Source organism: Lethenteron reissneri, chromosome 64, assembly GCF_015708825.2.
Source record: "Lethenteron reissneri isolate LAM-NWPU_2019-01 chromosome 64, ASM1570882v1, whole genome shotgun sequence".
Lineage (NCBI taxonomy): Eukaryota > Metazoa > Chordata > Hyperoartia > Petromyzontiformes > Petromyzontidae > Lethenteron > Lethenteron reissneri.
Window position 1 is genome coordinate 3,801,886 of NC_083842.1, and position 24,627 is coordinate 3,826,512.

Below are 24,627 nucleotides of genomic sequence, written 5' to 3' on the forward strand. Positions count from 1 at the left end.
GTGAGAGAGATACACAGAGACAGACACACAGAGACAGTGAGAGAGACTCAGAGTGAGTGAGTGAGACACACAGAGACACACACACAGAGAGACAGTGAGAGAGACTCAGAGTGAGTGAGACACACAGAGACACACAGAGACACACACACAGAGAGACAGTGAGTGAGACACACACACAGAGTGAGTGAGACACAGAGAGACAGTGAGAGAGACTCAGAGTGAGTGAGTGAGACACACACAGAGACACAGAGAGACAGTGAGAGAGACTCAGAGTGAGTGAGTGAGGGAGACTCACAGAGAGACAGTGAGAGAGACTCAGAGTGAGTGAGTGAGACACACAGAGACACACACACAGAGAGACAGTGAGAGAGACTCAGAGTGAGTGAGACACACAGAGACACACAGAGACACACACACAGAGAGACAGTGAGTGAGACACACAGAGAGAGTGAGTGAGACACAGAGAGACAGTGAGAGAGACTCAGAGTGAGTGAGGGAGACACAGAGACACAGTGAGAGAGACTCAGAGTGAGTGAGTGAGGGAGACTCACAGAGACAGTGAGAGAGACTCAGAGTGAGTGAGTGAGACACACAGAGACACACACAGAGACAGTGAGAGAGACTCAGAGTGAGTGAGACACACAGAGACACACAGAGACACACACACAGAGAGACAGTGAGTGAGACACACAGAGAGAGTGAGTGAGACACAGAGAGACAGTGAGAGAGACTCAGAGTGAGTGAGTGAGACACAGAGAGACAGTGAGAGAGACTCAGAGTGAGTGAGTGAGACACACAGAGACACACACACAGAGAGACAGTGAGTGAGACACACAGAGAGAGTGAGTGAGGGCCGCCCCCTTCGCCTCCCGACGTCGTCGCTACCCGCTCCGCAACGTCCGCCCCGGGCCCCTCCCACCTCGAGGTGGGGGGCGGGGCGGAGATTGTGTGGTTCCGGTCGCTCGCTCCACCTCATCCGTCTCCTCCTCCTTCTCCTCGTCCTCCGTCGTTCCCGGCGCGGCGAGTAGGCCCGTGCAGTCGTCCTTGCAATAGTTGTTGTTGTTGTGGTGGTGGTTGTTGTTGTTGGTGGTGGTGAAGACGTCGGCACAGTGATGGTGGTCGCCGGTGGCGGCAACAGCAACAACAACAGCGGCGGCGGCAACGAGTGAGTCCAGCCGGGAGAAAGTGATGCGTGTGTGTGTGGTGTGTGTGTTGTGTGTGCAGTGTTTGAGTGGTGTGTGTGTTGTGTGTGTGTGGTGTGTGTATGGGGGGTGTGGTTTGTGTGTGTGTGTTGTGTGTGCAGTGTTTGAGTGGTGTGTGTGTTGTGTGTGTGTGGGGAGTAGTGTGTGTGTGTGGTGTGTGTATGGGGGGAGTGGTGTGTGTGTGTGGGGAGTAGTGTGCAGTGTTTGAGTGGTGTGTGTGTTGTGTGTGTGTGGGGAGTAGTGTGTGTGTGTGTGGTGTGTGTATGGGGGGTGTGGTTTGTGTGTGTGTGTTGTGTGTGCAGTGTTTGAGTGGTGTGTGTGGTGTGTGTATGGGGGGAGTGTGGTGTGTGTGTGGTGTGTGTGTGGTGTGTGTGTGTGGGGAGTAGTGTGTGTGTGTGGTGTGTGTATGGGGGTGTGTTGTGTGTGTGTGTTGTGTGTGCAGTGTTTGAGTGGTGTGTTGTGGTGTGTGTATGGGGGGAGTGTGGTGTGTGTGTGGTGTGTGTGCAGTGTTTTAGTGGTGTGTGTGGTGTGTGTATGGGGGGTGTGGTGTGTGTGTGTTGTGTGTGTGTTGTGTGTGCAGTGTTTGAGTGGTGTGTGTGGTGTGTGTATGGGGGGAGTGTAGTGTGTGTGTGGTGTGTGTGGGGAGTAGTGTGTGTGTGTGGTGTGTGTATGGGGGGAGTAGTGTGTGTGTGTGGTGTGTGTGTGGGGGGAGTAGTGTGTGTGTGGTGTGTGTATGGGGGGAGTGGTGTGTGTGTGTGTGGAGTAGTGTGTGTGTGTGTGGTGTGTGTATGGGGGGGAGTGGTGTGTGTGTGTGGGGAGTAGTGTGTGTGTGTGGTGTGTGTATGGGGGGAGTGGTGTGTGTGTGGTGTGTGTGGGGTGTGTGTGTGTTGTGTGTGCAGTGTTTGTGTGATGTGTGTGGTGTGTGTATGTGGGAGAGAGTGGTGTGTGTGTGTTTGTGTGTGGTGTGTGTGTGGTATGTGGTGTGTGGGGGAGTGTGTGGTGTGTGTGTGGGGAGTAGTGTGGTGTGTGTGTGGTTGGTGTGTGTGTGGAGTGTTTGTGTGGTGTGTGTGGGGTGTGTGTGTGGGGTGTGTGTGTGGGGAGTGTGTGGCGTATGGGGAGTGTGTGGAGAGTGGTTTGTGTGGGGTGTGTGTGTGGAGTGTGTGTGGTGTGTGTGTGTGTGTGTGGAGTGTGTGTGTGTGTGTGGAAGAGAGTGGTGTGTGTGTGTGGGGAGTGTGTGGGGAGTGGTGTGTGTGGTGTGTGTGGAGTGGTGTGTGTGGTGTGTTGTGTGTGTGGGAGAGAGTGGTGTGTGTGTGTTGTGTGTGTGGGAGAGAGTGGTGTGTGTGGTGTGAGTGGGAGAGAGTGGTGTTTGTGGTTGTGTGTGTGTGTGTGGTGTGTGTGTGATGGGGTTTGTGTGGGGAGTGGTGTGTGTGGTGTGTGTGGGAGACAGTGGTGTGTGTGTGTGTGGGGAGTGTGTGTGTGTGGGGAGTGGTGTGTGTGGGGAGTGGTGTGTGTGGGGAGTGTGTGTGTGGTGTGTGTGGTGTGTGTGGGGAGTGTGTGTGGGGAGTGGTGTGTGTGTGTGTGGGGAGTGGTGTGTGTGGTGTGTGAGTGGTGTGTGTGGTGTGTGAGTGGTGTGTGTGCTGTGTGTGTGGGGTGTGTGTGTGTGTGTGTGGGGGGGTGTGTGTGTGGTGTGTGTGGGGTGTGTGTGTGGTGTGTGTGTGGGGTGTGTGTGTGGTGTGTGTGTGTGTGGTGTGTGTGGTGTGTGTGGTGTGTGTGTGTGGTGCGTGTGGTGTGTGTGTGGTGTGTGTGTGGTGTGGTGTGTGTGTGTGGTGTGTGTGTGGTGTGTGTGTGTGGTGTGTGTGTGTGATGTGGGGGTGTGTGTGTGGGGAGTAGTGTGTGTGGTGTGTGTGTTGTGTGTGCAGTGTTTGTGTGTGGAGCGTGTGTGTGTGGTGTGTGTGGGGTGTGTGTGTGTTGTGTGTGCAGTGTTTGTGTGATGTGTGTGGTGTGTGTGTGTGGGAGAGAGCGGTGTGTGTGTGGAGTGGTGTGTGTGTGTTTGTGTGTGGTGTGTGTGTGTGGTATGTGTGGTGTGGTGTGTGTGGGGTGTGTGTGGTGTGTGGGGAGTGTGTGGTGTGTGTGGTGTGTGTGTGTGGTGTGTGTGTGTGGTATGTGTGGTGTGGTGTGTGTGGGGTGTGTGTGGTGTGTGGGGAAGTAGTGTGTGTGTGTGGTGTGTGTGTGTGTGGTTGGTGTGTGTGTGGAGTGTTTGTGTGGTGTGTGTGGTGGTGTGTGTGGGGGAGTGGTGTGTGGGGAGTGTGTGGTGTGTGTGTGTGTGTGGGGAGTAGTGTGTGTGTGTGGTTGGTGTGTGTGTGGAGTGTTTGTGTGGTGTGTGTGGTGGTGTGTGTGGGGGAGTGGTGTGTGGTGTGTGTGTGGGGTGTGTATGTGGGGAGTGTGTGGTGTATGGGGAGTGTGTGAAGAGTGGTTTGTGTGGAGTGTGTGTGGGAGAGAGTGGTGTGTGTGTGTGGGGAGTGTGTGGGGAGTGGTGTGTGTGGTGTGTGTGGAGTGGTGTGTGTGTGTTGTGTGTGTGGGAGAGAGTGGTGTGTGTGGTGTGAGTGGGAGAGAGTGGTGTTTGTGGTGGTGTGTGTGGTGTGTGTAATGGGGTGTGTGTGTGGGGAGTGGTGTGTGTGTGGAGTGTGTGTGTGTGGGAGAGAGTGGTGTGTGTGTGGGGGGAGTGTGTGGGGAGTGGTGTGTGTGGTGTGTGTGGAGTGGTGTGTGTGGTGTGTGTTGTGTGTGTGGGAGAGAGTGGTGTGTGTGTGGTGTGAGTGGGAGAGAGTGGTGTTTGTGGTGGTGTGTGATGGGGTGTGTGTGTGGGGAGTGGTGTGTGTGTGGGGAGTGGTGTGTGTGTGGTGTGTCTGGGAGAGAGTAGTGTGTGTGGGGAGTGGTGTGTGTGGGAGAGAGTTTGTGTGTGTGTGGGGAGTGTGTGTGTGTGTGTGTGGGGAGTGTGTGTGTGTGTGTGTGGGGAGTGTGTGTGTGGTGTGTGTGTGTGGTGTGTGTGTGTGTGGTGTGTGTGTGTGTGGTGTGTGTGTGTGGTTTGTGTGGGGAGTGGTGTGTGTGTGTGTGTGGGGAGTGTGTGTGTGTGTGTGGGGAGTGTGTGTGTGTGTGGGGAGTGTGTGTGTGGTGTGTGTGTGTGTGTGTGGTGTGTGTGTGTGTGGTGTGTGTGGGGAGTGGTGTGTGTGTGTGTGTGTGTGGGGAGTGGTGTGTGTGGTGTGTGAGTGGGGTGTGTGTGGGGTGTGTGTGGTGTGTGTGTGTGTGTGGGGTGTGTGTGTGGTGTGTGTGTGTGTGTGGGGTGTGTGTGTGGGGTGTGTGTTTGGTGTGGTGTCTGTGTGTGTGTGTGGGTGTGTGTTTGGTGTGGTGTCTGTGTGTGTGGTGTGGTGTGTGGTGTGTGTGGTGTGTGCGTGTGGTGTGTGTGTGGTGTGTGTGTGGTGTCTGTATGTGTGTGTGGTGTGTGTGTGGTGGTGTGTGTGTGGTGTGTGTGTGGGGAGTGGTGTGTGTGGGTGTGTGTGTGGGGGTGTGTGTGTGTGGTGTGTGTGGGGTGTGTGTGTGTGGTGTGTGTGTGGTGTGTGTGTGGGGTGTGTGTGGTGTGTGTGTGGTGTGTGTGTGTGTATGGGGAGTGGTGTGTGTGGGGGAGAGTGATCTGTGTATGTGGGAGAGAGTGGGGTGTGTGTGTGTGGAATGGTGTGTGTGGTGTGTGTGAGGGAGTGTGGTGTGTGAGTGTTTGTGTGTGAGTGTTTGTGTGGGAGTGGGGAGCGTTAGTGCAGTGCACGGCGTCACCAACACCACAGTGACGATTATCTGAACCGGTCCTGGGTCTCCCCGAGGTCGACTCAGCCTCAAACGAGTACCTGGGTGTGGTGAGTAAACATCACCGCTGGGGAGACAAAGGCGGCCGGGTGTGGTGTTGGCCACCCACCCCCTCGTGTGTCGTGCCGGCTAACAGCACTTGTCTCATCAGACTGCCAAGGCTACACGGGGGACCTTTGCCCGTGTCTTGGCAGTGTATTTTGGGTGTGAGTGTGAGATCGAGTTCCACGTTGCGTGAGTCTCCACGGCAAAGGGACAGAAAGGCGTCTCGGTCGTGTTAAAACTACCAACTCCACACCACCATCATCACCCTTGTCATCTAAAAGGCGCCCTCTCTTCTCACAGAGCACTTTCCCCGACACTTTGTGTGTTTGTGTACTCAGAGGGGTGCGTTGATTGTGTGTGTGTGGAGTGGAGGAGGTTCGAACTCACGGCTAACATCTGAACCGGGTTCCGGGCCCCCCCCCAGGTCAACTCAGCCTTTAATGAGTAAGTACCTGGTGTGGGTGAGTAATGGACTTCAGGGAGATGTTTGTGAGTCCAGTCCATAAATACAAACTCAATCTAGGGACTCCTTTACTTACCAACGAGTTAGGATCCAGGGGGGGGGGGGGATCTGTTCGTAAGTCCAACTTTACTCCTGTCGATTCCAAACGTGTTGTACGGCGTGTACACTAAACACGGGGAATGGCTTTCAAAGTTGTAGAATATCCTGCAGATGTAGATGCCACTGGTTATTCACGGTCTGCAGATGCCACTGGTTCTTCACGTTCTGTAGATGCCACTGGTTCTTCACGTTCTGTAGATGCCACTGGTTCTTCACGTTCTGTAGATGCCACTGGTTCTTCACGTTCTGTAGATGCCACTGGTTCTTCACGTTCTGTAGATGTAGATGCCACTGGTTCTTCACGTTCTGTAGATGCCACTGGTTCTTCACGTTCTGTAGATGCCACTGGTTCTTTACGTTCTGTAGATGCCACTGGTTCTTCACGTTCTGTAGATGCCACTGGTTCTTCACGGTCTGCAGATGCCACTGGTTCTTCACGTTCTGTAGATGCCACTGGTTCTTCACGTTCTGTAGATGCCACTGGTTCTTCACGTTCTGTAGATGCCACTGGTTCTTCACGTTCTGTAGATGTAGATGCCACTGGTTCTTCACGTTCTGTAGATGCCACTGGTTCTTCACGTTCTGTAGATGCCACTGGTTCTTCACGTTCTGTAGATGCCACTGGTTCTTTACGTTCTGTAGATGCCACTGGTTCTTCACGTTCTGTAGATGCCACTGGTTCTTCACGTTCTGTAGATGCCACTGGTTCTTCACGTTCTGTAGATGCCACTGGTTCTTCACGTTCTGTAGATGCCACTGGTTCTTCACGTTCTGTAGATGCCACTGGTTCTTCACGTTCTGTAGATGCCACTGGTTCTTCACGTTCTGTAGATGCCACTGGTTCTTCACGTTCTGTAGATGCCACTGGTTCTTCACGTTCTGTAGATGCAACTGGTTCTTCACGTTCTGTAGATGCCACTGGTTCTTTACGTTCTGTAGATGCCACTGGTTCTTCACGTTCTGTAGATGCCACTGGTTCTTCACGTTCTGTAGATGCCACTGGTTCTTCACGTTCTGTAGATGCCACTGGTTCTTCACGTTCTGTAGATGCCACTGGTTCTTCACGTTCTGTAGATGCCACTGGTTCTTCACGTTCTGTAGATGCCACTGGTTCTTCACGTTCTGTAGATGCCACTGGTTCTTCACGTTCTGTAGATGCAACTGGTTCTTCACGTTCTGTAGATGCCACTGGTTCTTTACGTTCTGTAGATGCCACTGGTTCTTCACGTTCTGTAGATGCCACTGGTTCTTCACGTTCTGCAGATGTAGATGCCACCACCGCCATCTATTGCGTGGCGGTTGAACTTACGACTCCCGGTCCGAACAGGCAACTTGGACGTACGGACCAGGTTTGTTCGTATCTATGAAAGTTCGTAAGTCGAGTGTTCGTAAGTAGAGGAGTCCCTGTACAGCACCGCAACGCCCTCGGGGTTGCTTCAGTCTGATGGTGATGTCACTCCCCCAAACGCAAGTCGCGTGTGTTGTGTTGCCATACGCGTCAGTAGTGGGTGTGGGTGTGTGCGTGACTCACTGGGGAGACAAAGACGGCCGGGCGTGGCATTGACCACACCCCCCCCATTTTCTGCACGGATATATTTTTTCCAGCAACAGTGGTTGTCCCACAGATATACTCGTCCCCGTCATAGGAACGTGGAATTTCCACCGCCACTGTCTCTGTAGGGCTGTGAACGGGAAATGATCACGGATCCCTCTGGGCATTTCATGCAAACAGGAAGTCACTTTGACTTGACCTTGACTCTGGCTGGTTTGTAGTAGATCGGTGTTATTGGCTTCAGTACCATACCTGGTGCGCCTATCTCCATATATATTCAAGGAAAAGTTGTGATTGTGTGTGTCCGTTCAAGATGTTTAGCGTATTTCCCGACATGCAACAAACTTGAGATTTGCCATGTGGGTACTTTCCAGACGGTACACCATGCAAACATTATAAAAATAACCTTTTGGGGTTTTTTTGGGGGGGGGGAGCTCAATAATGCATTTATTGTTTGCACGGCAAGTGAGCTGTGACGTCACATCTGTCACGTGACCCGCGCATGTGGAAGCATAACGCGTTGTAGTGTAGTGGCTACGAACCCGGCGACCCGAGTTCGATTCCCGCTCACGGCCACCACCGGTGACGATTATTTGAACCGGTCCTGGGCCTCCCCTAGGTCGACTCAGCCTCAAACAATTAACTGGTGTGGTGTGTGAACATCGCCACTGGGGAGACAAAGGCGGGTAGTAAAGCTAGTCTATAATAAGCTTATGTTATCGTATCGTCTATTTACATAAACATATAAACAGGATGATTGTGATATACACAGTCCCCCAGCAGCCTGTCATCATAGCCATCCACCCCGCTGCTTCTGCTGTACACGAGCTGATTTTTGGCTGGCCATCGAACAAAGACGGGTCACTGCATCGCGCGGTGCTTTGAGATGCGCTTCTGCGGCCGTCTGGAACGCTCTTCCTTCCGATACTAGGAAGCCGCTTGAGCAATGCACTATTAAATCATTCCGATTGAAAACTAATTTCTTAAAAACCGCTTTCAGTGTTTAGTTTATTGTCCTTCCCCCGCACTTCCGATTAGCACGGTTGAAGTTCAACATACGTGCGTACATTTCATCACTCCATCTCCACGACCGTGTTCGTCCCCGGGCACGTTCCCGCCCTCGGCTGCTGCCGTTCCATCGTGAGGAGGCTTGACCCAGCCGGCCATTGTCCCTTCGAGCCCGTGACCTGCCCCACATACGTCTCTTATCGCCGTCGTGGGCTCGCGTCGAGATCAGGGGTCGGCAACGTACGGCCACGTGAAGGACCACCACCGTCTGGCATTCACCGCGCAAACCATCGCGGCTCTTGAAATATTTAGGGTTTATTTTTTTTGTACCGATTTCAAAATGAAATGGCTCTTCTTGTTACTTTGGTTTGCCGAACCGCTGGTGTTGATGGATGCTCGCGGTTCCACCGAGAGCAGCACGAATGAGGGACACGATTGAGACGGTGTTGAGAGGTCAGCGGGATAGGTCAAGATATGTGACAGAGTGGCAGCCGAGGGGCGGAACGGGTTCCATGGGGAGGTGCGTCCGGGGGAGATGGAGCGATGAATCCAGCTAGTGGGCAGGTCCGGTTACTCCTCGCACCTCCGAGGCGTCTCTGTCTTCCAGAGCGAGCCGCTCTGTGGGACGGCGCGTCACGCAGTCTAAAGCATGAATGTTATCATTGTTAAACTCAAGTGACTGAAACAATTCTGCCTTGGGCCTTCATGTTTACCAAAAATCCTGGCACATTTGTGTTATTCCTGGGCCCCTCACCTAGGTCGACTCAGCCTCAAATGAGTACCTGGTGCGGTGTGTAGTAAACATCGCCACTAGTGGTGCTGGCCATCCACTCACCTACCCGTGTGCCGTGCCGGCCTTCATCGGTGCTACAGGAGAACAGCACTTGCCCCAGCAGCCTGTGTAGGCTACTCGGGGGACCTTTGTCTATTGATTGCCTTTCATCATCCTCAGCCGTGGTCACTGCTGGATGAAGGCCTCCCCACGCCACTGCCACCACCTGTCACGATCCTGTGATGTGGCAAAACACTCAATCTCTATAGACGCACTCAGAGTGATATACAGTGTAATTGTACGGAGTTTACACAGCCGCGTAGAATCCTTACGAATCATTACTTTATTTTACATTTTTTTTTTCAGGAGCACTCAAGGGTGACGCATTCGACGATAACTGCCGATAATTGGTACTCGGAGCTTGACATTCCTAGCTAATGCATGAGGTCGCCAAGTGCTAGGAGTTGCATCGAGAGCCGTGGATTAGAGAACGCGCGCTCATTAGAGACATCGCCCACACTGGTCAGGACACTGAGTGGGGCTTGGGCAGCAGGACGCGTCACGTCTGTAAGCGCGATGAACTTATTTCGCACCGAGCGTAGCCAAACCTGCTAATTGGAGGTGCGGTGGATCGACAACAAACTAAACATTGAAAGCAGTTTTCAAGAAATGAGTTTGCAATCTCGATTCACAAGTGCATATCGGAAGAGCGTTCTGGACTGCAGCAGAAGTGCATCTGAAAATGCGCGATACGATGGTCAGTCCAAAAGCCGCTGCGAGGGATGATCGGAGTTTGCGTGATGACGAGATCAGCAAGGCATTGTGGGTCATTTGTGGCACGTGCTTTGTGGGTAACGAGTGCGACCTTCTAATGCCATGACCAGAAGGGGCGGTTGTGGCCGATGGTCGAGATTAATAACGGAGCGGCATCGGAGGAACGGAACGCGTTCTGAGAGGACGTCCGCCGTGGAGACGGACCGATGATCAAATCGGCTCCTCGTGCAGATTGTTACATCGCGGTATCGCGAGCGGTGATGACGGCGATTTGGGGAGGCCTTCATCCAGCAGTGGATCGGTGGATGATGATGATGACGACTGCAACGAGTTTAAACTTTACAAGATAATGAGTGAGTGTTTGGCAGTGTCATGGGACAGCCTTGTGCACGAAAGATCAAAAAAAACTGTCAATGATTCACCACCTCCGCCCTAGGCCATTAGTGACGACAATGGCACTGTCTCTCCATCCTGCCTCAAGTACAACGCGCTCATTGCCACGAGCCCTGGTCAAGCCGCCCTCCTCTCCAAACCACCACCGCATCATCTCGCGACCCTGCGACGTGACGGTCCAGCCCCCAGCGCCTGGCTTCAGATGCACGTTGCGTGATTGTCATTGTTGCTACACGGGCGGGCGGGGGGGGGCAGTGGTGCAACGCTTAGCGCGCCGCCTTATGAACTTGTCGACCCGAGTGTCGATTCGCAGCCACGGCTAAACGTCAGCGGCGAGCGGTAACTGATCGCGCCTTTGTGAACGTGCTCGAAGACCCGCACGGTCCACGTTTCGGTGATAATGTCCACGTTGGTGTCGTGAGGATAGCGGAGACGGTGGTGGCCATGCAGCTGGCTGCGAGGGTGGTGGATCGCACACAGTCGGGCTGCGGAGGAGCCTTCACCTGGCTCGCCAGGTGAAGGCGTCGCAGCATTTGTGCGCGGGGGATAGAGCGTTGCTCCCTCGCGCTAGGCTTGGGTTTTCTCCGGGTGCTCCGGTTTCCTCCTCCTCCGACGCGCGCTATAATCACACTATGTAACACAGTTTTTGTTCCTGGGTACTAAGTGTTATTTTTTAATTGTTTATGCCTAAAAAGTAAAGAAGACGGCTATTATTCCCCACCAACTTTGCATTTGTGACCAGGACTTTATGTGAAGGAATGACACAAATTCACACCGCGTTTTTCTCATTGAAAATAGGTAAATTTCAAAATATCACTGTCCTGGTCACAAAAGCAAAGTTTGTGGGGAATAATAACCACTTTCTGTACTTTTGAGGCATAAGCAATTAGGAAATAACACTCACTACCCAGGAACAGTTTTGTTTTATTACACAGTGTAATAAACACAACTCGTCATCATTAATCTTACAACAACATGGCAGAGTACAACACAAAGATCCCCCGTATAGCCTGAACAGACTGTTGGGGCAAGTGCTGTTCGGGAACACCTATGAAGGCCGGAACAGTACACGAGGTCATGGGTGGCCAGCACCACGCCCGACCGCCTTTGTCTCCCCAGCGACGATGTTTACACACCGCACCAGGTACTCATTTGAGGCCGAGTCGACCTAGGGGAGGCCCAGGACCGGTTCAGATAATCGTCCGGGGTCACCGGGTTCGTAGCGCAGCGCTCACCATCCGCTACGCCACCGCACACACGAGGAACCTCGCCCCCTCTCTCCCAGTTGAGCAACTCCCCGCGATGCATTTCATGTCTGTGGACTTCGGAAAAGGCGAATTGTGTAATTTGCGTATTGCGTGCGCATTGTGCGTGCTGTGGCGGAAAGATCGGACCGTCTATTTTGAAACGGGAGATCAGCAGACGATAAATACGCCTCCACGCCACGTTTGTCTCTCCCCTTATAAAACTTACAAATGTGTATAAATGTTTACACTTCACATCGGGCCGCACACGGCATTCTGGGAGTGCAATTCTTTCGGCAGCATTCGCCAAACGCGGGCCCAGACTCCCGGACCGGTTTCAACATTTAGTGTCTCGCCAGCAAAGCTTCAACGGTGCTGGCGGACGCATCGTTCGTCCGGTCCGTTGGCCGACACAATGACACTCCACGTCAACTCTGCGCCGTTGCGGTCCTGCATCGAAGCAGGGACCACATCTGGCGGGGGGAGGGAGGTCCTCGCCTAGAACATCTGGCACTTCACCAGGGTGTGTGTTGTTATTAGGACAGACAAATGGACTCCCAGAAGGCCGTGCAGCTGATGAGATGTGCTCAGAAGGCGTTTTTTTTTATTTGGAGGTACACATATGGGAAAGGAGGCTGATTGGGTTAGGCAATTTGTTCCTTGCATTGACAACACTCGCACACACGACAAAGATCCCCCATGTAGCCTTGCTGTGGTTTCCCACCTGATGATGATTGCTTGTGTTGCGATGGAAACGTGATTTATTTTATTTTTCTACCTACGTGACTTTACCGAAAGAACCAAAGAGTATGGATTCCTGCAGTCACGAAAGCTTCAAATCTAGACTTTAACAGACTGTTGTGGCAAGTGCCCGGCCGCCTTTGTCTCCCCAGTGTCGACGTCTACACATTGTATCAGGTCCTCATTTAATGGTCACTGGTGTTGGCTGTGAGCGGGATTGAACTCGGGTGTGTCTGTATGTATGTACGTTGAACTATCTTCGCCCCGTACGTATCTCACTGTGCTCATCGCTACGGGATCGTAACGCCGCACGCTAACCACTACACTACCGCTCTCCATTCTTACAAATTCACGCACTCTCATGCGCGCACTCAGACACTCTCACACGAACTCGCACTCGGCAGGACGCAGGGGAGAACATTCCTCTCACGCAGAAAGGTGCCCGAGTCAGGAATCGACACCACAACCACCACCGCCCTGCCTGCCGCTCCCCCCCCCCCCCCGCTAGCCCCCGCTAGCCCCCGCTAGCCCCCGCTAACCCCGCGTAGCCCCCGCTAACCCCCGCTAGCCCCCGCTAACCCCCGCTAGCCCCCGCTAACCACGCTAGCCACCCGCTAACCCCCGCTAGCCCCCGCTAACCCCCGCTAGCCCCCGCTAGACCCCGCTAGCCCCCGCTAACCCCCGCGTGCGCCGTGCCTCCCGGCGGAGCCGGCCGGGCGCCGGCGAGAAAGGCCCCGGGGAGGCCGGGGAGCCGGGCGCCTCGCCGGCCAAGCGCACGGCGGCGGCGACGCGGCGCAAGCAGTTCTACGTCAACCGCGCCGTGCGCAACTCCGACCTCGTGCGGCAGGGCAAGGGGCGCCAGCGCCTGCGCCGGCAGGAGAACGGTGAGCGCCGCCCGCCGATGCCTCCTTTTTTCCTTTTTTTTACGGGAGGCACCGGCGTCGTTGTTTCCACGGCACCGGCGGCTCCGCGCCTGTCGAACGAGCGGTGCGGGCGGCGAGCAGGCGGCGCGCACGCGTAGACGCGGCTTCCGTGGCGGCAAAAACAAAACCTCTCGAGCCGCGCCGGGAGATGTGAACGGAACCGGCGCGTCCGTAGCGAGAGGCGCCTCTTGAACGGCGGCGTTGGCGGCGTGTCGCCCCGCACGCGTGCAGCTCACTACCTCATGAACCTCGTGGACAAGATGGACCCCTGCGGCGCGGAGGACGCGGACGAGAGCGACGCGAGGCCCAACTCCATCTTCTCCGAGGTGCTCACCAAGGAGGACTACATCCAGGTACGGGGACTCTCCCCACCTCCCCACCTCCCCACCTCCCCACCTCCCCACCTCCCTCGCCTCCCTCCCCAGAGCCGGGGAGAGAGAGGGACACCCCCCCCCCCCCCACCGTCTGCGAGATGCGGTGACGGCGGTTACACTGCGCTTGCAGATCTGGAACGACTTCATGAACCGGCCCGGGGAGGAGCAGGAGCGGCTCCTGCGAGGACTCGACGTGGAGGAGGCGGTGGGGAGCAAACTCGACCCGCACGGCGCCACCCACGGTACGGCGGCGCGCTCATCGTTATTTACGTAAAATAGCTGAATAGGTGAAGTGGGTTATAGAAACTGGGGGACAGAGAGAGACGGTGAGAGGGAACGAATAAGAAGTTGAACGCGGCCACTCGCGGTTGTGGCGTCTCCTCCCCGGCAGAGCCGCTGCCGTACAGCCCCAAGGAGTGCTACGACCGGATCGACAAGCACATCCGCCTGACGCTGCGCAAGAAGCGAGTTCCCCTGGTGAGCCCCACACCCCCCTAACCCCCCCCCCGCACCCCCCCGATTGTCCCCCCCCACCCCGTGCCGCTCGACGAAAAACGCTGCGGCTTGCGCCGGGACCCGTGCCGGCCCACGCTGCGGCCAGGGCCACTGCTCGGTGGCCCTGGCGAGCGGTGCCGTTCCGGGCTGCACCAGCTCAAGTACGTTGTTTTGTTTCGGTTACGTTGGAGAAAAATATTTTTGTAAAAAAAAAAAAAATTCTATTAAATTCCCCGGTGAGAGATGGATCGTCGCGTGACGAGTCCGTTCTAACGGAATTGATACACACACACACACGTGTACATAAACACAGGGCATGGAGTCTTCTTGAGATTTGGGACGGGTAATGAGCAGGAATGTGGGCAACGTGGTTTTGGTGAAGGTGGGGGGTGAGCGGTGGCCGCTGCCAGGAGAGCGGAGCAAGCGGAGCCCGGCAAGCCGCAGCCATTTGTCCTTAATCTCCCGAGCGCCGCGGGATGATTGCGGCGATCACGGTTTCAATCTCTCCTGCTCGCCCACGAGATCGACAGCGGCGGCGGTTTAAGCGCTCTCGCTTATCTCGTTGAGCGCCCGCCGCTCGTCGGGGAAGGTTCGCGGTTCGAACACAGGCGGCTGCCCTGGTTAATGCCGCTGCGCTTGTGGCCGGCGTCACGGTCCAGATTGGCCCAGTTTGAAGAATGAACCTCGCGAATTTACGTCATCTGGAAACACGATCCAGCGTCGCCCCGTAACGCGAAAAACCCGGCAGGACCCACCTCTCCGCAAAGAGTCTTGAGACTCGGTGAGGCTTCCCTGGGTAATTCGGCCAAATTTGACAACTGAACCCCGCAGCTCACTTCACTCGTGGCGTCGCTCGGACGCGACACTGCGCCGGCATTGCTCGTCGGGGCCCTCCCGGACCCAACTGCCACAATTTCTCGTTCGAGGACTTTGGGACGATCCTCCCGGCCGGCCTCGCTGCTGCCGCCAGCACGCCGGGTCACGGGCCATGGGTCACGGGCCATGGGTCACGGGTCATGGGTCACGGGTCATGGGTCACGGGCCATGGGTCATGGGTCATGGGTCACAAGCCATGGGTCATGGGTCACTGGCCATGGGTCACGGGTCATGGGTCACGGGTCATGGCGGCCGTGCCCCATCGTCGTCGCTGCTCGACGAAGGCCCCCACCACCCCCCCCCCCAAGCCCCGTGCCGCTCACGGGTGTTGTTTCACCGTACTTCACCACGCCGGTCACAGGCCCGGATCGGTTCACATCTCATCCTGGGCCTCCCCTGGGTCGTCTCGACCTCAAGTGAACAGCCGGTGCGTCAGCGTCACCGCGCCGTGCCGGCCTTAATAGGTGCTCGCCAACAGCCCTCGCCCATACAGTCTGCTAAGGCTATACGGGGGATCTTTGTCTTTGTGTGTGCGCGCAGGGTACGCTGGAGTTCCTGGAGGAGAATGTGACCACTTTCTTCTGCTCCTGCCCAGAGGCTGTGTACCTGGCCATGCTTGAGAACAGGTGCAGCCTCAACCCCCACAATCCCCCCGCCCCCCCAAACCCTCTCCTCTCTTCCTCTCTTCTCTCTCCGCACCCTTCACCGCTCTCGCTCTAATTGGGGTCCTTTGTAATTTGCAAGGAGATTTTGTGAGAAAATTGGCCCGGAGGTGTTACGCGTGAAGTGTGAACACCTCCTCCCCATCTCGGCAGAGGGGCAGCCAGACACGGCGGTGTCGGATGGGTTTCAGCGGCGCCGCTGCACTCGCAAAATCAGCGCGGTCGCCGGTTCGACTCCAAGTCCCGGTGTGGCAGGTTGGAAATTCGGGGGGGCCCGCTGCCCCCCACTGTTACCACACAAACAGCAGCAGGAACGGGTTCACCGCAGTAAAGTTGATCGGCACGTCACGTGTGGTGGTGGTGGTGGGGGTAAAATGTGGGTGCCCCTGCCTCTTCCAGCACGTCTCCGTAGCGTGGAAGAGTAGGCCAAAAAACTACCGCCCTCCGGGCGATGGGAGCTCGACACACGGAGCCGTCGTCCGCTCCTTTCAGCGATCGGCGGCACGTGACCCTATGACCATGTGACCTTGTGAGCGTGTGCCCCTGACATTGTGACCCTATGACCCTGTGAACGTGTCACCCTCTGACCTATGACCTTGTGAACGTGTGACGGGTCGCTCATAGTCAGGGAAGGTAGCCGGCATCGCTGAGAATCCTCGGTTACGATCCCAGTTCTGGCCACGCGTAGTTCGCCGTGTTTTCAGCGGTGTCTTATAATATCAATAATTTATTCACGACAACAATAATAATTGACTTATTGATCCAGGAGTTGTAGGACCTTGGGGTTTTTATTCGTGAGATGTTTTCGGCCAATGAATGGTGAGTCGTGTTTCTTCGACACGTGAAAACCCACGCCTTTGTTCGAGGAGGCAACGCTCGATCCCCCGTGTACAGACGGAAACGGGTGGCGATTAGTCCACGGGCAGCAGTGTACGGTACCGCCTTCTCCTGGCGAGCCAGACTAGCGCACCTCTTTGATGCCCACGGGATGGAGGTTTCACAACGTCTGCGCGTGACCCACGAACCCTCGCTGCTGCTGCTGCCGCTGCCTCCACAGCGCTGGACAACTACAGGCGGCCAGGTGTAGCAGAGAGCAGCGTAGCCACCACCACCACCACTGCCACCACCACCACTGCCACCACCACCACCACCACCACTGCCACCACCACCACTGCTGCCGCCCGGCGTGCTATATGACTCCTGGTTGTGCCCTGTGTGTTGCAGCTTTGAGCGAATGCTACTTCACGGCCTGTGCCAGTACCTGGACCTCGCCTCCTCCAGTAAGCCACTGGGGGGGACGGGGGTGAGGGTGGGGGGGCGGGGGGTGAGGGTGGGGGGGGTGGGGGGGGCGGGGGTTGGGGGGGCGGGGGTTGGGGGGGCGGGGGGCGGGGGGGCGGGGGGCAGGGCGGGTCGCGAGCTTGAGCACCGCTAAGCGAGGATTTGACATGGACGATTTATTTTTCTCAGCTTCTGTATTTTAGCGATTGCGGCAAAACAACAGATCATGTGGTTATGCACTAATTGGAATAATTATTATTGTGTTAATTAATTATTTATTGTTCGATTGCTATTATAAATATGTAAAGCTTCGGTGGTAAAGCAATAATTTTAACGAAATGTTTTTATGTATATATCTATGTTGAACTTCTTTCGCGCCATACGTCGCCAACTGCGCTAATCGAACTGAGCCAGAGTGGCACGCGAGGCGTTCAAACACACGAGCAACGGCGCTTGCTGTGACGTCGCAGCTTCAGATCGATCCGAAACGAATTTTTTCCTCCAAAATCTCTATGGACCAATTTTCAGTGTGGGAGCGTGTGCGAGTTCGTGAGTGTGTGAGTGGGTGTGTGAGTTGGTGAGTGTGTGAGTGGGTGTGTGAGTTGGTGAGTGTGTGAGTGGGTGTGTGAGTTAGCGAGTGTGCGAGTTGGTGAGTGTGTGAGTGGGTGTGTGAGTGAGTAGGTGTGTGTGTGTGCGAGTTGGTGAGTGTGCGAGTTGGTGAGTGTGTGAGTGGGAGTGTGCGTGTGCGAGTTCGTGAGTGGGTGAGTGGGTGTGTGAGTTAGCGAGTGTGCGAGTTGGTGAGTGTGTGAGTGTGTGAGTTGGTGAGTGTGTGAGTGGGTGTGTGAGTGTGCGAGTTGGTGAGTGTGTGAGTGGGTGTGTGAGTTAGCGAGTGTGCGAGTGCGTGAGTGTGTGAGTGGGTGTGTGAGTTAGCGAGTGTGCGAGTGCATGAGTGTGCGAGTTGGTGAGTGTGTGAGTGGGTGTGTGAGTTAGCGAGTGTGCGAGTGCGTGAGTGTGCGAGTTCGTGAGTGTGTGAGTGGGTGTGTGAGTTAGCGAGTGTGCGAGTGCGTGAGTGTGTGAGTAGGTGTGTGAGTGTGCGAGTTGGTGAGTGTGTGAGTGGGTGTGTGAGTTAGCGAGTGTGCGAGTTTGTGAGTGTGTGAGTAGGTGTGTGAGTGTGCGAGTTCGTGAGTGTGCGAGTTCGTGAGTGTGTGAGTGGGTGTGTGAGTTAGCGAGTGTGCGAGTTCGTGAGTGTGTGAGTGGGTGTGTGAGTGGGTGTGTGAGTTAGCGAGTGTGTGAGTTTGTGAGTGTGTGAGTAGGTGTGTGAGTGGGTGTGTGAGTTAGCGAGTGTGCGAGTTCGTGAGTGTGCGAGTTCGTGAGTGTGTGAGTGGGTGTGTGAGTTAGCGAGTGTGCGAGTTCGTGAGTGTGTGAGTGGGTGTGTGAGTGGGTGTGTGAGTTAGCGAGTGTGTGAGTTTGTGAGTGTGTGAGTAGGTGTGTGAGTGGGTGTGTGAGTTAGCGAGTGTGCGAGTTCGTGAGTGTGCGAGTTCGTGAGTGTGTGAGTGGGTGTGTGAGTTAGCGAGTGTGCGAGTGTGTGAGTGTGTGAGTAGGTGTGTGAGTGTGCGAGTTCGTGAGTGTGCGAGTTCGTGAGTGTGTGAGTGGGTGTCTGAGTTAGCGAGTTTGTGAGTGTGCGAGTTTGTGAGTGTGCGAGTTTGTGAGTGTGTGAGTAGGTGTGTGAGTGTGCGAGTTCGTGAGCGAGCGAGTGAGCACGCAAACGCGCGGGCGACAATCGCACGACGGTTTTAAAGCGCCGGCCTTCCCTCGCAGGCTGCAATCGCGATGGGCGCCGCCAGACGCGCGTGGTGAACAAGCACCGGGTGTTCGAGCCTCCCGGCCTGGCGCTCTCCGCCTTCCTCGGCCTTCACGCCTAGAGCGGGCGCCAGCCCCGTCGCTCACGCGCACGCCCGCCAGGCCCAACCGCACGCACCCGCCACCATCCGCCACCGTCCGCCACCATCCGCCACCGTCCGCCACCGCCGCCACCGCCGTGGACTTCCATTTTACCCCAAACGTTACCCGTCGAAGGTTTTTGCGCGCGTTACTTTCGACGCGGCGTTCGCGCGACCAGGCCTGAGGTCCTCCGCTCGGTGGCGGCCGCCGCGAACGCCGGTCCCCAGTTTGATTTCCCGGTCTCGTCGGCGGCCCCGAAGGTACCGATTCGCGAGCCGCTCTTGCTCACCGGACGCACCCCGATCGTCGCGCGCCGATCGCGAGCACGGGCGTCGGTGGTTTTAATTGGCGATCGTCGCATGCTGCCCAGTGTTCCTCTTCAGTTGGAACGGAGCGGCTTTAATTTAAATATCGAGTCCCGTGCCTTCCGCACGTCCTCGAGGAATCTCCTAAGGCCCCAAATAACCCCGTCGGGACGCGCCACGACGCACGCGCGTCGCGTCTCTCTTTGCTCGCTTGAACAAAACCGTGCCGGCCGTTGCCCAGCGTCGGCGATGTCGCTACGGCAACGCGGGCATCGTGGGATGCCCGCGTTGCCGTAGCGACGTGATCGATGCGGGCCGCCCTCCCGTACCGCCCCGTCCGCTTCGGGTTGAGGAATTCCAGTCCCGAGCGCGGTGGCGTTTTGATGTTCCCATGATGATCTCCCATCATGGTCCCCCATCTCCTCAAAGGTGCTCTACGTGAACGCGCGAAGAGAAAGCAACACAACGGGTCTGGGGTGATTTAGCCTCGGCGCGCGTTCAGCCCCAGCGGACGTGCAGGAGGTTCCGCGGAGCTGCGGAAGACGGCAGTCACGAGGTCGTGCGTGTGTGTGGCCTGGTTTGCTGGTGCGTGTGCGTCTGTCTGTGTGTGTGTACGTCTGTGTGTGTGTACGTCTGTGTGTGTGTGTACGTCTGTGTGCGTGCGTGCGTCTTTGTACATGTGTGTGCGTGCATCTATGTGTTTGTACGTGTTCGTGCGTGTGTGCGTGTCTGCGTGCGTGTGTATGTTCGTCTGTGTGCGTGTACGTCCGTGTGTCTCTGTACGTGTGCGTGCGTGCGCACGCGTGTTTGGTTCGCTGGCGTGAGCGCGACACACGCGCGTGTGGTGCCACGCCGGCGCTCTGCGCGTATTTATCGCCTCGTTTTACCTTCACGAATGTAATCATCGCGTTGCATGTATTTATGATTGTTACGTGGATTTTATTGATTTTCTTAGTTTGCGTCGGTTATCGTTAGGGTGGGGAAGCGGCAGGGGCGGTGGATGAAGGCTTGTGGAGAGGTCTTCATCCAGCAGTGGATTGACCAAGGCCGAGGATGATGATGACGACGACGACAACGATGATGACATGTTCAGCAGTTGGCCAAACACCGCAATATAGGACAACAGAACTCGGGCAATCGTTTGGCACCCATCCTGGCTGCCTTCGCCAGGCGCGTCTGTAGTTTCCTGTGCCTGTGAATAATTCTCTCCAAGGCGGTAAAACGAAACCTGTGTGCGTGCGTGCGCGCGTCACAAATTCTACATGAAATGTCAATTTTGGGGGACAAGGGTGGGTGGCAGCGTGGTTTCACCCTCGGGCGCAAAGCGAATGTCAAAAAGGAACTTAAGGCCGAAACAGGAGGAGGACTTTCTCCACATCTCTCTGGCTGTCCGCCCGGCAATGGCGGTTGTTGTAATTACTGGCGACACGTCACGGTACTCGAATTGTAAATGTCATCGTGGGTTAACTCTGCGACGCACAGCCGGTGTGTGCTGAACTAGTAACGAATTGGCTACGTTTTGTTTATGTGACAAACCCCTCGCTTATCGGCCGTGTCGGGGCGGTGGCGAGGTTTCACGACACCGTTTATATTTACGCGATCGAACCCAAACAAAACCTCTAAATGTAACCATTGCCGATGAGCTCGTTCTTCACGTAACCGTCAGGGACGTGGTCACGTGCACAGCAGCCCACGCACCACGTGCCAGCTGCTCAACTACTCGCCCAGGGGCGCGGACAGAAGCCGTCACAGGCGACGATTAAGCTGCTCGATGTCGGGAGCGATTGAAACCCGGTTCCGTTTGGTTCCGGGGCCGGATTCACAGCGCGCGTTAGAACCACGCGCGTTAGAACCACGCGCGTTAGAACCGATGTCTTCGTTTTAATATTCACGATTCTGGTAGCGACGAGTGAACCGCTACGTCCGCCACAATGTTTTTATTTTTTCAAATTGATTTTTGGATCTACTCACGATTCCGAAACGTGGCAAATCATGAAGAATGTCTGCGACCGGTGACTCTGACCCTTTGCACTGCTCAGTGTCGCGCCGATCGTTCGTATGTGATGGGATTGAACACCGGGATTGCTGCACTCCGTAAAAGTGAAATAATCTGGGGGGCTATTTTCGCAAATTGCCATCGGGCTTCTGAGCAAGCGGCAAAGCGTCAGGAGAGACCTTGACGCTAGAATAATGTACGCGGCGCGATGAGATGGTAGCGCTGCGCGTTAAAGACTCTCGCAGCGTTATTGTGCGTTTTTTAAGGGGACCGTTGACGTGACGTTTTGTTAAACCGGCGACGATTAGGCGGCCGGGTAACGGCTTCTTCGCTCCGCACGCCCAAGCAGGGTCTCTTGTTTTCTCAGTGTGACCTATCCAGAACAATTTACACCCACAGACTGGAGGGCAAAGCACTTGTCCCCAGCGAGGCTGAAGCCTTAAACACACACCGATAGCCCCGCATCTGTAACGAGAATCACTCGCAGCGCCGCCGAGATAAGGGGAAGAAGGACAGCGCGGGGTCCACCCACGCCTAAACGATCGGTCGCGTTGACGTCTCCGCAATCGGCCGCTCGCAGTAGAGACTGACGCGACCTACGAGCGTCGATCCGCTCGGAGGTTTTGGCCCAAACGTCGTCGTCGTCGTCAACATCATCATCGACCGCTGCGTAGGTGGCGAAGTGCTCGTTGCGTGAACCAGCGAGCCCCTCGTTGTGGGAGGCCTCCTGGATGGTGCCGTGACGGTGACGGTGACGGTGCCGTGACGGTGCCGTGACGGTGCCGTGGTGAGACTGGCGCTGTCAGCCCGCATGGGTAGAAGCGGGTCGCGGTACGAGCGAGGAAGCTGACGCTCCGTCCTCGCGACGTGGTGGGTGCGGGGAGTCTCCCAAACATTCCAGGTGCTGAAACATCTCACCGCAGACCTCTCAGTCGGGATCACAATCACACAAGCAGCAGCAGCGATCATCACCCCTCCCGGCCGCCCCCTACTTTGACAACCTTGGCAGGACCCTCATGAAAAAGAGTTGAGACTGGGTGAGGCTTTCCTGGGTAAGCAAGGGTAATAATGATACTAAATGACGTTGGTATGTGTTGTAGGAATCTGTTAGATTGCTGTGGCGTGCATTGTTTGTTTATCACCACGATACTAATCGTGTTACACAGCCTGCTTGTAAGTGATGGTGTCAATTAGCTCTGCTTGTCATTATTTTATGGGGGGACTTTGGTAGATTTGTATCACCCCCCAACGCTCATTAGGCCTGGGTGTGTATACGTGTGTTAGCAATGAGTTTCCGATTTAACATCATCTGTTCTTGTTGTAATTTTCAGTTTGGTGCTCACTAAAGTGACGTCATCTGATTCCACGCGACGCCATTTTTGGTTGAAGCATGGCGGGCATGACGTCATTCTCAGTGACGTCATTTCCCCTTTGGATAAAAATCCGAAACGTCAGAAATTTCGTATCGAGTCCCGGTTTCCGGAATCATCCGAAATATTCCCGAAATTCGGGAACGCATCGCCAGCTTGATGCCTCGGGTGTCGGAGCGACTCAGTAGCCGCAAATCCTTGCCGAGGATTTGCGGTGCCATTTTAATTTTAATAGAATATCGGTGAAAATCGAGCGGAGGCGATCGGCGCCTGTGGGCTTCTGTTAGCGGAGCGCCGGAGGAGTGGTGGCGCTGTAGCTCGGGTCTTTTAGAACGCTATTCCCACCCCTCCATCACGCTTGTTATCTCACCGCCACTGGCACCACTACTCACTCGGTGAGAATGCGCAATTTAACTCGTCCCGTCGAATGCCGTGCAGTGCGTGTGCAGGTTCGTCTTGTCCGAGTATGTATGTAGGATGAACTTCTTCCGCACCATACGTAGCCAACCGTGCTAATGGATGGGTGCGCACGCGGCAGCGCGCGCGTGTGCGCATAGTGGTGGTGTGTGTGTGTGGCTTCATAGGTGCTCGCTAACAGCACTCGTCCCAAAAACGTGCGCATTGAGGGATCTGAAACGTTTCAGATCGTGGGCCTGCAGTGAGACCGCCGCGGACTTGCGTCTCATGCTGGCCAGATTTTAATTGGAAAGTTTTTTAATTGCGTCGGTAGCCACCCGAGTTTTGTATCGTCGATACAGGTGCGGGCCTGAGGGATGCTTCAGAGATCGCTGATGCCGTTGCCCACGAAGGGAGCCAACCCAACCCCTCTCCACCGTGCGCGAGAGGCGGTCAGATGCCTCGCGGAGTTCGCAACGCTCGATGGACGAAACACCTCTCTTCGCGCCTTCGTCAATATCACCTCCGCACGTGTGTGGCCTTAAAAGAGCGCGTAGAGTTTGTTCTCGACGTTTTGGGCAACGGCCCTTGGCAGCACACAGAGAGGCTGGAGAGGTGGAGCGACCGTGTGCCGCGTTGTTATAGGGTTTGATGTTGTGGCGTGCGCACCACTGCCCATGTAAGGCCAGCAGCAACATCACCACCGCCGCCACCGCCGCCGGACGGCTTTGCAGTGACTTGACACCTCGAGAGAGAATTGGACTCCAGAAACTGACAAGAGCCTTCGAAGCTCTCGCAAACCCGGGCCTTAAATAGAATACTAAAGTTGAAATATTTATCAAGGATACGGCAATAAAACATTTACAAAGAAAATTGAACTTATGTATCACGTGTCGCGGTTACGCGACAGCAGGAAAGGGCCAAAAATTATCATCGAAATCCCATGGGAGGCGTCGTTGTGGACTGGGTGGGCGACTCAATTTCGCCAAACGTTAAGACAACGTTGGGAGGAATTTGGTTTTTTTCGGGGGGGGGTTGGAAGATAGGGTCTAGGTTTGTGGTGGCCCGTGATTGTGTTCATCCGTGCGCCGTGTACGGCTTTAAGGTGTCACCCCCCCCCCCCCCGACGCTGAGTACGTGTGTACTTTGTGGCTCATGGTACAACCGGTGTACCGATAGTCGATGGAACGCCGCGTGACTCTGCCTCGACACGACACCGTAGGTTTAAAAAAAATTTCAAATTTTTTTTTTGGGATGTATTTTTCTCTATGGGGACCTCATTTGCCAGTAAAAATATGATAATTGGTTCTTTACCCTTCTATCTGGCAACAAAACTGACACCTTTTTGCAAGGAGTCATGTTTGCATAGACCGCAATACCTGCAGTCATAAATACAAACAAAAGACATAACTCTGATAATGTGCAAGGACAGTGCACATTATCAGAGTTATGTCTTTTGTTTGTATTTATGACTGCAGGTATTGCGGTCTATGCAAACATGACTCCTTGCAAAAAGGTGTCAGTTTTGTTGCCAGATAGAAGGGTAAAGAACCAATTATGTATTTTTCTTTTAAGTCTGGTAGCGGTGCAATTGTGACGTTGCTATGCACAACGCAGCATTACTCTTTAAAACGCGTGCGTGTGTATCTGCGTGTGGGCATCTATTACCAGGTACACAATTATATTTTCGGGGGTGATGGGTGGGAGCGAAGTCTTTGATAAGTAACCAGATGGGGACATCATCGGTCGCATCTTAACAATAAAAATAAATCCAAAATGCATCACGCGCTGTGATCGCGGGCGCCTCTCTCGTACCGGCGTGTGCTTCATTTGGGTGAGAGCGGTTACATTGTGCCTGTAATTGGA

The 24,627-nt window shown here is 55.2% G+C and overlaps 1 protein-coding gene across 1 annotated transcript; it reads left to right on the top strand.

Moving 5' to 3' along the window:
- Positions 1-1,112: 1,112 nt before the first annotated feature.
- R3HDM4 (R3H domain containing 4) lies at positions 1,113-24,148 on the top strand. The gene is made up of 8 exons (XM_061577369.1): positions 1,113-1,165; positions 12,854-13,029; positions 13,300-13,421; positions 13,573-13,684; positions 13,834-13,919; positions 15,354-15,439; positions 16,700-16,755; positions 18,572-24,148. Exons 1-8 carry the CDS (start codon positions 1,113-1,115, stop codon positions 18,673-18,675), a joined length of 795 nt encoding a protein of 264 aa, XP_061433353.1. The 3' UTR covers positions 18,676-24,148.
- The last annotated feature ends 479 nt before the right edge of the window (positions 24,149-24,627 follow it).

Excerpts from the sequence above, each read along its gene's own strand:
- R3HDM4 (XM_061577369.1), top strand. The coding sequence starts at position 1,113 with ATGGTGGTCGCCGGTGGCGGCAACAGCAACAACAACAGCGGCGGCGGC. Across the intron at positions 1,166-12,853 it reads AACAGCGGCGGCGGCAACGA|CCGGCCGGGCGCCGGCGAGA; the intron begins GTGAGTCCAGCC and ends CTCCCGGCGGAG. Across the intron at positions 13,030-13,299 it reads CCTGCGCCGGCAGGAGAACG|CTCACTACCTCATGAACCTC; the intron begins GTGAGCGCCGCC and ends GCACGCGTGCAG.